Source organism: Martes martes (assembly GCF_963455335.1).
Source record: "Martes martes genome assembly, chromosome: 5".
Lineage (NCBI taxonomy): Eukaryota > Metazoa > Chordata > Mammalia > Carnivora > Mustelidae > Martes > Martes martes.
In genome coordinates, this window is record NC_137892.1 from 123,827,708 (window position 1) to 123,840,250 (window position 12,543).

Here is a 12,543-nt window from a genome sequence, read left to right on the forward strand (position 1 = left end):
TTAGGAAGTCGGGGGTTGATATTGCGGCGGGGGCCTGTGAGGGTCTGTAATTGGAGGTCTATGCAGACTGATGGGAAGTCTGTGGGATGAATGTTGGGTACGTACAAGGGGTCACTAATAGGGAGAGCAGTATGAACTGTGGGTCGGGGATGCAGGTGTTGGAGTATCCGTGTGGCCAGTGATTTGTGGACCTGTATGGCCAGTCTTGTGATCGGGGCTCTTTGGGATTTGTGATTTCTGCACCTGGTGATTCAGTGATTTGTAGGGAGTCGATAATGCAGCCAGGGAATGGTAATGCAGCTCTAGTTTAGTGGGAAACACCTCACTTTACAATTTCTGCAGGGCAGAGCCCGCCCCCACGTTGAAGCCCCTCCTCAGATGTTTTCTCAAACCTCCATCTCCCTCTATCACTCACGTCCTAATAGAAGAAAACATCCTTTAGACATAAGACCAAACAAATCTAAAGGATTAACCTTATTATTGTCAATTCCCTCTAGTCAAAGACCACCAGGAACACCCTGTAGTTGAGTAAGTTGGGTTTATGGCTCTAGCACCTAGCTGGGAACACGCACACCATGGAGAAAACGAGGGGCTTCTGGTAAGAGAGCGTTAGAACTTCTTATAGGACTTATCCTTGCGTTAGGTGATTTTGAGGAGGGCCTAAGAGGGTGGACCTTGCTCTGAATTGGATATTGAGAGAAGTGGGGTAATTCAGTGATGGGGGATTTCAAATATCTAGGGTGAGGAGACTATACTGACGGTAAAGCTGTAATAGGTGAGGAAGTCGTAGTCGCTCATGTTAACTGGGAGAGGGGGTGTTTTGTGTATTGGACAATGTTGATGCTTCGTCTGTCTGTGTTCAGACATGATTTCAGGGAGGTCTTGTTTTTGTCTTATTCTATCATGGGCACAGAGTGACCTTGTCTGATGTTGATGTTCTGTGTAATTACCTTAAAGAGGAGAATTTGAGGGTCAGGCCAGTTCTGAAATGTGAGGGCTGCTTTTCTTCTTCTTCTTCTTTTCTTATATGAGGTAGAATTTCAGCCCCGTGTCTTCCTGTTTATCGAAAGTGTTCTACATTCTGTTCAGCAAACATTTATTAAACCCCTGCTTTTTACTTGTTTCAGAGCTCGGTGTCCAAAGAGGAGCATGGCTATTGGATTGTTTCCTTCCAGGTTTATTTTGACACAGCCTGGGATAACCCCATAGGAAACAGTCTGCCTTTCATGGGGGTACTCACTTCATGTGAATGAGTTCAGCCTTCTCTGCATGACCCATTCTGGGACTGAGAAGAATTTACCAGGTAAGTATCTGTCTGCATTGTCGTATATTCCTGTTCATCTATGGTTCTGTGACACTATTTTCTTACAAAGACGACTGCACTGTTGAATATCAGCAATACAAACTTAAATAAAAACATGTTAAAATCAACAAAGTCAACAGTTTTAATCTATGAATATTGACTTAGCAAGAGAATTTGCTAGGTTAGGGGAAAATGTAAAAGAGCTCTTAGGATTTTGCCAGCTGCTTGTGTCTAGGGAATATGGTTCTCAGTTTTCTACTTGGTCATTCCTATTCTTATTGTCAGGGAACTGCCCCATCTGTAGTTAAATCTTACATACATATGTATACATGATTATTGTCTTATGGTAGAGTCTTACAGATAGAATTACAAATAGAACTGCTGGTTCAAAGGGGAACAATAAGGTGTTTGTGTATTAACAGAAATATCTGCGTTCATCCAATTAAAAATACACCTTGTAGGGATGCCTGGGTGGCTCAGTGGGTTAAGCCTCTGCCTTCGGCTTAGGTCATGGTCTCAGTGTCCTGGAATCGAGACCCGCATTGGCTTCTCTGCACAGTGGGGAGCCTGCTTCCCCGTCTCTCTCTGCCTGCTGCTCTGCCTGCTTGTGATCTCTATCTGTTAAATAAATAAAATCTTTAAAAAAATAAAAAAAAAATACACCTTGTACGAGATCTATGTAATCATATAATCACAAGAGGACTTTTTCACGTGGTGCTTATAGACCCTTCTATAAGGATCAAATGACCTTCTACAAGGTGACCCGATTTCCATCTGACTTCTGGTGGTGGTTGTTTCTAGACTGGTAAATGGCTCCTGGAGACTTAGTCTTTCAATCCTGATTCCTCAGACCTCTGTTTTTTTGGAAGCAGAAAATGACCAAGTCTCACGTAAGTTGCTTGCTTAATTTGTACTCGATTTCCATATAATCAAATGGAAAAGTGCAGAAAGCTAGAAATCAGAATTAGGGAAGAGGTAGAGAGAGCAAAGACTTGGAATGAGTTGCTATGTACTATGTAGATTTATGTGGTTTTAAGCCACATAAAGCAACTATTATAGTTCATGTATGTGTTTGTTATATGTAAGTTTTATATAAATATAATCCATATCTATATTGTGTATTTTATATAAGTGTGTAAAAATTAAAGTGCAAATTTGAAAAAAAATAAAGTCAAATTTATTCAGTCTTTTCTAGCAGCCACAGTGGAGAGATAGAGGATATTATATACATGATCTGGCATTCTCCACAAATACAAATCAACTGAATTTTCAATGAAAATATTTCTTGCCATTAAGACAAAAAGAAATTTATATTGGAGGATCTTCTGTAGATGATGTCCTGACCTATACTTCTGCATAAGTGTGTCAGATTTTTTGTGGTTGTGTCTTTATATATATATATATTTTTTTTAGAAGGCAGTTAGCATAATGTTAGAGCTGAACTCCATAAGCATTATTCTTTGGGGGAACTAACGTATAGTTTATCCAGAGATAAAACCTAGAAAAGGGGGTATGTCTCAAAGTAATTATTTCTTTCAAGTAGGCAATTCTTTACTTAAAATTCAGCGCCAAATGCTTGGGAGTGCCGGGGTCTCTGATTCTCCGTAGCCTTTGCTATGGTCCCACGGTTTGTGAAGCTACTCCCCAACTGAATGCCACCTTTGGTCCATTTTTTTCAATTTATAAAATCATTTTGCTATATTTTGTCTTGGCTTGAATTATCCCTACTTGGTAAAAACATAAAAAAAAAACATTGAAAAATACAAAAAACAAAAATTATAAAGTGAAAGGGACCCTCAGCATTCCCTTTCTCCTGGGATAACCAGTATTAATAATTTGAGATGCTTAAATTTTTTTCTCCATCTGGAAGTCATGGATTCTCTTGTTTTTAAAACATAAAATCTCAACTTTATTATTTAGCCGATTGACTGTCCAGTGTTCCCCAAACCACTTGTTGAATACATTTATTTGAAATGCTGCCTTTATTGAATTCCCATTTGTGATTAAGCCTCTTTGCTCTTCTGTTCTTCAAATATGTTTGATTCCTCTTGCTAAAGACAGAATTTTACATCATTTTTCTGAATAGGCATGATGTAGAACTGGGCATATGGTTTGGCATGCTATGGTAAAAATAAGAACGATCACTTCAGATTGAACAGGAACATGCTGTTATAGGGTCCGTTGTCATTTGAGGATGTGGCTATAGCTTTCACCAAGGAGGAGTGGCAGCAACTGGACCGCGCTCAGAGGACCCTGTACAAAGATGTGATGCTGGAGAACTTCAGCCACCTGGTCTCATTGGGTAAGGATGGCTTCCCCCATATCACAACAGTTCCCAATCCAGTGCCTCTCTCTTCTCCTTTGATCAAATTGGGTGGGTTCCTGACATAGGTAATGACTGACTTTGTGCTCTCTTATTTCTCTCCAGCAGAAGGTCAGTGCTCTGCCGAGAGCCAGCTGGACATCTTCACTGTGGGGCTCCTAAAATAGCACTTTTTTTTTTTTAATGTAGGGCTTAACTTGGGACCCTGAGATCAAGAGCTGAGCTGAGATCAAGAGTCGAACACTTGACCAACGGAGCCACCCAGGTGCCTAGAACCCTTTCTTTTTTTTCTTCAGTGTAGCCAACCGAGTTCCTCTCTGATTTCTCTATAATAGGGCATCCAATGTCCAAACCAGATGTCATCTCCAAGTTGGAACAAGGAGAAGAGCCATGGATTGTAAAAAGAGACATACCAAGTTGGATCTATCCAGGTAAAAAGCTGGCAGGTGGGAGTCAAGGGAAGTGAAATCTCAGTTTCTTTGTTTTTTACTTTAATTGGCGGGTGGCTGAGATTTATGCTTCCAACCAGATTGGCTGCTCCTGTTCCTTCTTGCTCCTCTGCTGAGTATGTAGTAAGTATTCAACAACTTGTTAATTAAATAATAGTGAGCCGTGAAGAGAAGAAAAATTTCTTTCTGATTCACTCAACAATTATATCTTTAGTGGCTTTCTGGAAGAAATTCAAAGGCAATAGAAGTCAGATGCTTTTCAGGACCGCAGGTTGTACATGGAAAGACAAGACATCAGAGTTCATGGCTGTATAAAATCGTACCACCAATATAATTAATGTTTTAGGAGTTCCCTGAAAATTATAGTCTAAAGAGACATGGCATAACTTAAGAAGGCATGTTTTCCAAACAAGAACCAGCTACTCTGAAGTATATTTGAAGTGTGGGTTAGGCAAGAGGAAGGTGAAGGCAAGCTCAGGCAATGGGTGTGTAGAAATTCTTGGAGTTAGGAATCATTGTGGCTTTTCTGCAGAAATTTGCTAGGCTTGCCTTCAATAAAAACTATTTATTCGGGGAATAAAGGGATATAAGCATGGATACACAGTGTGAATATGGACAGTTAACGTCCATATTGTAGCTGTACTCTGAATTTTCTACTATTTTATTTATACAACTTTGAGATCTAACTCACATGCCTTATAATTCACCCATTCAAAGTTAACAATTTAGTGGTTTTAGCATATTCACAGATATGTGAAACGATTGCTGCAGTCTATTTTAAAACATTTTATCACCTACGAAAGAAATCCTGTACCCTTTTGCTATCACACCCCTGCTCCGCATCTCCAGCCCTAAGCAACCACTAATCTGCTTTCACTATTGATTTGCCTACTCTTGATATTTTATTTAAACGAAATTGTACAACATGTGATCTTTTGTGACTGGCTTCTTTCAGTTAGCATGCTGTTTCTGAGGGTTATCATGTTATAGTATGTATCCGTACTTCGTTTCTTTTTTGGCTGAATAATACTCCATTGTGTGGATACACTACATTTAGTTATCCATTCAACAGTTAATGGATATTTTTAAGCATTCATGTGCAAGTTCTCATGTAGGTGTATGTTTTACTATTTCTTTGGTAGAAGTAGAACTGCTGGGTCGTATGGGAACTCTGTGTTTAACTGAAATCATCTGTAATGACTAATTATGTTGAGTGTATTTTTATCTGCTTGTTGGCCATTACGTATCTTCTTCAGAAAATAGTCTGTTGAGAGCCTTTGTCTATTTTGAATTATTTGTCTTTTTATTATAGAATTGTAAGAATTCTTTATAGAGGTAAAATTCTTACGCAGAACTTACACGGAACTCCAGAAAGTCCGGTTTTTCTATTTTTCTTTTGTTGCCTGTGCTTTGGTATCGTATCCAAGAATCTGTTGCCAAATCCAAGGTCATGAAGATTTACCCCAACTTTTTTTCGAAAATTTTATACTGTCAGTGCTCTTACATTTAGGTCTTTCAGTTAATTTTTGCACATGGTGTGAAGTAAGTGTCCAACTCCATTCTTTTGCTTGTGGCAATCCATGTGTTCCAGCACGATTGATTGATTTTGATTTTGATTATGACATGAGTTTTAATTTATTTTTCTTTAATACCACTATGTGTAAATACAGTGTTGTATTAGTTTCAGGTGTACAATATAGCAGTTCAGCAATTCCGTATATTTCTCAGTGCTGATCAAGATAAGTGTGCTCTTAATCCCCTCCACCTATGTCACCCATCCCCTCACCTGCGTCCCCTCTGTTTGTTCTCTGTGGTTGAGTCTGTTTTCTGGTTTGTCTCTTTTTTGTTAGTTTCTTCCTTTGTTCATTTGTTTTGTTTCTTAAATTCTACATAGGAGTGAAATCAAATGGTATTTCTCTGACTGGCTTATTTCGTTTAGTATTCTACTCTCTAGATCCATCCATGTTGTTGCAAATGGCAAGATTTCATTCTTTCTTATGGCTGAATGAAAAAATTCTGTAAGAATTCAATATTCTGATGGCCAAATAATATATGTGTATATGTATACCACATCTTTATCCATTCATCTGTTGATGGACACTTCCATAATTTGGCTATTGTAAATAATGCTGCAATAAACATAGGGGTGCGTGTATCCCTTTGAGTTAGTGTTTTTGTATTTTGGGGGGTAAATACCCAGTAATGTGATTACTGGATCATAGGGTAGTTCTGTTTTTAATTTTTTGAGGAACCTCCATACTGACTTCCACAGTGGCTGCACCAGTTTGCATTCCCACCAACAGTGCGCAAGTGCTCCCTTTTCTCCACATCCTCACCAACACTTGTTTCTTGAGCTTTTGATTTTAGCCATTGTGACATGTGTGAGGTGCTATCTCATTTTGGTTTTGATTTGCATTTCCCTGATGACGAGTGATGTTGAGCATGTTTTCTGTGTCTATTGGCCATCTGGATGTCTTCTTTGGAGATATGTCTGTTCGTGTCTTCTGCCCATTTTTAATTATATTATTTAGTTTTTGGGTATTGAGTTGTATAAGTTCCTTATATATTTTGGATACTAACCATCTACCAGATGTGTCATTTGCAAATATCTTCTCACATTCCAAGGTGGTCTTTTAGTTTTGCTGGTTGTTTTCTTTGCTGTGTAAAAGCTTTTTATTTTGATGCAGTCCCAACAGTTTATTTTTGCTTTTTGATTGCCTTGCCTCAAGAGACACATCTAAAAAGATGTTGTTAGGGCTGATGTCAGAGAAATTATTCCCTATACTCTCTTTTAGGATTTTTATGGTTTCAGTTCTCATTTAGGTCCTTAATCCATTTTGAGTTTACTTTTGCGTAAGATGTAAGAAAGTGGTCCTTTTTCATTCTTTTGCATATAGGTGTCCAGTTTTCCTGACACCATTTGTTGGAATGATGTCTTTCCCATCGCATATTCTTGCCTCTTTTGTTGAAGATTAATTGACCATAGAATTGTGGGTTTATATCTGAGCTCCCTATTCTATTCTTTTGATCCATGTGTCTGTTTTTGTGCCAGGACCATATTGTTTTGATTACTGCAGTTTTGTAATATTACTTGAAGTCTGGAATTTTGATGCCTCTAGTTTTGTTTTTCTTTTTCAAGATTGCTTTGGCTATTCTGGATCTTTTGTGGTTCCATACAAATTTTAGGATTGTTTGTTCTAGTTCTGTGAAAAATGCTGTTGGCATTTTGGTAGGGATTGCCTTAAATGAGTGGATTGCTTTGGGTAATATAGACATTTTAACAATATTTGTTCTTCCAGTCAATGAACATGGAATGTCCTTCTGTTTGTGTTATCTATAATTTCTTTCATCAGTGTTTTATAGTTTTCAGAATACAGGTCTTTCACCTCTTTGGTTAAGTTTACTCTTAGGTATTTTATTATTTCTGGTACAGTTGTAAATGAGATTGTTAATTTTTCTTTTAGCTGCTTCATTATTAATGTATAGAAATGCAGTAAATTTCTGTACATTGATGTTGTATCCTGTGACCTTGCTAAATTCATTTATCAGCTCCAGCAGTTTTTTGGTGGCATCTTTAGGGTTTTCTAAACGTGGTATCATGTCATCTGCAAATAGTGGAGGTCTTACTTCTTCCTTACCAGTTTGGATGCCTTTTATTTCTTCTTGTCTGATTGCTGTGGCTAGGACTTCCGTACTATGGAATAAAAGCGGGCATCCTTGTCTTGTTCCTGACCTGAGAGCTTTTGCTCATTGAGTATGATGTTAGCTGTGGGTTTTTCATATATGGACTTTATTATGTTGAGGTATGTGCCTTCTACACTTAATTTATTGAGGGTTTTTATCATGAATATATGTTATACTTTGTCAAATGCTTTTTCTACATCTATTGAAATGATCACTTGGCTTTATCCTTTTTCTTACTGATGTGACATATCAATTAACTTCTTGGCAAATATTAAACCATCTTGCATATGGAATAAATCCCACTTGATCATAGTGAATGAACTTTTTAATGTATTGTTGGATTCGGTTTGCAATATTTTGTTGAGGATTTTCTCATCTATGTTCACCAGAGATAATGGCCTGTAGTTCTCTTTTTTTGCTTTCTGCTTTCTCAAATCTAATAAGCCCAGCTGGTGAAATTTTAATTTCAGCCTTAGAATTTTCATTTGGTTCTTTTATGTTTTAACTTACACACAATAAATGTTGGGTGTAGAGTAAGTTAACTACTACAACAATCATGATACAAAAGAGTTCTAATAGTCAAAATTTCCTCTTCCTGCCTCTTTATAGTCAAACTAATTCCTTTATATACTTTTTTCTCTTTTAAAATTACATATTTGTTCACTCATTGCCTAGCAATATTTTCCTTTAAGTTCTTTAATATGTTTATAATGGCTTCTTTGGGATCTTTGTTTACAAAATATAGCATTTGTACCCACATAGAGTCATTTTCTTTTTTTTTTATTTTATTTTATTTATTTATTGACAGAGAGAGAGAGAGCACAAGTAGGCAGAGAGAGAGGGGGAAGCAGGCTCCCCGCTAAGCAGAGAGCCCAATGTGGGGCTCAATCCCAGGACCCCAAGATCATGACCTGAGCCGAAGGCAGCAGTTTAATCCACAGAGCCACCCAGGTGCCCCTAGAGTCATTTTCTATTGACTGATTTTATTCCTTAGTTTAGATCAGTTTTTTGTTTCTTTATATGTCTAGTAATTTTTGGTTGGAAATGCTACATTGTAGATGATACATTGTAGTGTGGATTCTTCTGATCCTTCTAAGGGTTTCTGTTTTGTCTTAGAGGCATTTAACTTGCTTAGGCTTAAACTGAAATCTGTTTGTCCTATAGAGTGGCATTGCTCATGGCTCTCTTTAGTTCTTGTTTGTTTGTTTAAGTCTGGCTCTCTAAGAGACTCCCCTCCACCTTTGGATAAGGTAGAAGTAAGCTAGTGATTTGGGCAGAGGTTGTACGAGACATCAAACACCAGCGTGGCTTTCACTGTTTGCTGCCTGAGTAGTGCATGTTTCAGAACACTTTACAAGTATAGCAAATTTGTAAGACTTTCCAAATTTTTAATCACTGTTGGGCTCTCTAGAATATCTTTGTACAGATCTTTTAGTGGTCAGGTGGAGGTATATGGACAGTATTATCTCAACCTTTTATGACTCTTTTGCTTCCAAATTCCTGTTAAATTTCTTGCTACTCTTACTAACAGCATTAAGCTGTATCCTGTGGATTTGTGTTATCTTTTAATGCCCCATAAACTAGGGATGGGAGATGGGAAAACCCTGAGAAAGAATGCTAGCTCCCCATTCTTACATAATGAAGTAGAAGTTTTTGGTGAGTAAGCATTTTTCAGCTTATTACCTCCTATTAATAGTTTTTCAGTGCCCTAAATTAGTTGCTTTTTTATTTTATTTGTTTTTGTACTTGGTTTTTTTGGGAGCAGAATTCCTCAACTACCTCAGCCATCACTACTGGAAGTAAAGTCCATCTTTAATTACTAGTGATACATTTACATTTTCAAATGGCCTATTGCCCTCCCAGTTCTCTGTCTCCTGGACCATCATATATCATCCATTTGTTTTTACATCTTTTGTCCTCTACTGAATCTTTTTATCTGTTTGATTTTTTTTTTATTCTTTCAGAGAGGGAGACTAGACTTGAAAATCCTCAGTTGGATATACTTGGAAGTGTTTCCTTCCATAAGGAGATATTGGCAAGTGTAACAAGGGAGCATTCATTGTACTCCATTTTTAAGGTCTGGCAGGGTGATGACCAGCTGGAGAGAGATGAGGAAAATCAAGACAGACTTCTCAGGCAAGTCATGGTGATCAAAAACAAAACAGTTGCTGAAGAGTCAGGCTATTCGTATAAGACGTTAGGAAAAATATTTCATGACTATGCAGACCTAGATGCTTCAAGACAAGGACTGTATGACTGTGACTCATTTGAAAAGAGCTTGGAACCTAATGTAAACTTACTCAGTTGTAATAGGGGTTATGCAAGAAAAAACACTGATGAGAATTTTGGGTGTGGAAGAACACCTATTTCTTCCTATTCTAAGCATGAAAAAATTCATAATGGAGTGAAACACTGTGAAGATCGTCAATGTGGAAAGATTATCAGCAATAAACAATCTCTTATTCAATATATGAATGTTGAAACTGGAGAGAAGACCTGTGTATGCATTGAATGTGGAAAATCTTTTCTAAAAAAGTCACAACTCATAATACATCAAAGAATTCATACTGGAGAGAAACCATATGATTGTGGTGCATGTGGGAAAGCCTTCAGTGAGAAGTCACATCTCATTGTACATCAGAGAACTCATACTGGGGAGAAACCTTATGAATGTTCTGAATGTGGAAAAGCTTTCTCTCAAAAATCATCCCTCATTATACATCAGAGGGTTCATTCTGGGGAAAAACCATATGAATGTAATGACTGTGGGAAAGCCTTCTCCCAGAAATCCCCCCTCATTATACATCAGAGAATTCACACTGGAGAGAAACCGTATGAATGTAATCAGTGTGGGAAGGCCTTCTCCCAGAAATCACAGCTGATTATACATCATAGAGCTCATACTGGAGAGAAGCCATATGAATGTACTGAATGTGGGAAAGCCTTCTGTGAGAAGTCCCACCTCATTATACATAAAAGAATTCACACTGGGGAGAAACCCTACAAATGTGCTCAATGTGAGGAAGCCTTCAGCAGAAAGTCAGAACTCATTATACATCAGATAATTCATACTGGGGAGAAGCCTTATGAATGCACTGAATGTGGGAAGACCTTCTCCCGGAAGTCACAGCTCATCATACATCAGAGAACACATACTGGAGAGAAACCCTACAAATGCAGTGAGTGTGGAAAAGCCTTCAGTCAGCAGTCACATCTCATTGGGCATCAGAGAATTCACACAGGAGAAAAACCGTATATATGCAGTGAATGTGGGAAAGCCTTCTCTCAGAAGTCCCACCTCCCGGGGCATCAGCGCATTCATACAGGAGAGAAACCTTACATGTGTGCTGAATGTGGAAAGGCCTTTTCCCAGAAGTCAGACCTTGTTGTACATCGGAGAATTCATACTGGGGAGAAACCCTATCAGTGTACTATCTGTGGTAAAGCATTCATCCAGAAGTCACAACTCACTGTACACCAGAGAATTCATACAGTGGTAAAATCATAAGAATGTATTAGCGCAGAAAAAGTCTTCTTCAGTATTTTCTCAAGCCTTAAAAATGACACAAAACCCATGGATTTCAATGAGTTTGGGATCGTCTTTACTGATAAAGTTCCTAATGTATTTAATTTTTTTATCAGCAATAATACAGACATCTCTGTTATATAAATAATGGGTATTTTCACTATGGCATGTAAGACTTTTGAACTTGTGAACTGAATGATTAATATCACAAGTTACATATATAGTTTATTTTGAAGTTATGTATTTATGTTACATAATAAGAATTGGATATATGATAATATTGTTAATGTTAACTTAGCATAATTATGGCTGTGCAGTAATTCCCCATAGAGGACATGAAGAAAGCTTGAGTCAAAAGATGCCATGACCTTGAAACTGAGCCTGGGGGAAGGATTTGATTGTCATTCCTAAAGTTACCTGTATAATTATTCTTGTAGATGGATGGAAAGATGGGTTGATAAGGTCCAATAAACGTAGTCTCTTTGTTTGGTTGTTTGTTTCATTTCAAGAATATAAGTTGATCTGTGTGGATGGACCCAGGATCTTGGAATTGACACTTCTTGCTATTTCTCTCTTTTACTCTTCCTGTCTAGGAGCTTGGCGTGTTGGAAAGACATAGATGGTCATGGGTTTTAATGCTTATTCCACTACACCCCCAATTGTGTAACTTCAGGGAAACCTTTTTTCATCCGCGGTATCTGTTCCCTCATCTATGTATAAAATTCTGGCAGAGAACACGTTTTTAGTTCATATTTGTCCCCTTATCTTCCCTCTCTGTTCTTTTGCCAGGAGGTTGCTAATACCCAGGTATATACCTTTAAATTTGCTTTGCATTCCAGACACTGTGTTTTTGATTCCCCTGATTTCTTTTTCCTTCTTTTTTCCATTAATACTGCTCTTGTGTCTGATGGCCTAACTCATACTGCTGTAGAGACCTTACTTTTTATTTTATTTTGCAAATACATGTAAGTTATGGTGTTTGCACATAAAGACCCTGTGTGATACCGTCACAGATCCTGTTTACTCTTTCCCAGAAGCATCCGTTCTTTTTCCTAAGAATTGAATGGCCCTCAGGGAAAAATCCACAGGGAATGTGGAAGACATACCTGGGGTAGCCTACATGGGCAGGTATGAATCAGGACATAAAAATCCCACCTGCTATCCCTAAAATGTTTCTCTATTCTTTGTTGTAGGCCCAACTCTTCTCTCATAAGAATCTTTAGGAAAGCATCTTGATGAGGAGAAGTCCTATGTAGTG

General features: G+C 37.9%; 1 protein-coding gene across 1 annotated transcript; it reads left to right on the forward strand.

Annotated features, from left to right (window-relative positions):
* The first annotated feature begins 2,104 nt into the window (after window positions 1-2,104).
* On the forward strand, window positions 2,105-11,770 carry LOC308342736 (uncharacterized protein). Its single transcript, XM_080803301.1, has 4 exons — window positions 2,105-2,193; window positions 3,479-3,605; window positions 3,962-4,057; window positions 9,724-11,770. Exons 1-4 carry the CDS (start codon window positions 2,179-2,181, stop codon window positions 11,265-11,267), a joined length of 1,782 nt encoding a protein of 593 aa, XP_080659427.1. The 5' UTR covers window positions 2,105-2,178; the 3' UTR covers window positions 11,268-11,770.
* The last annotated feature ends 773 nt before the right edge of the window (window positions 11,771-12,543 follow it).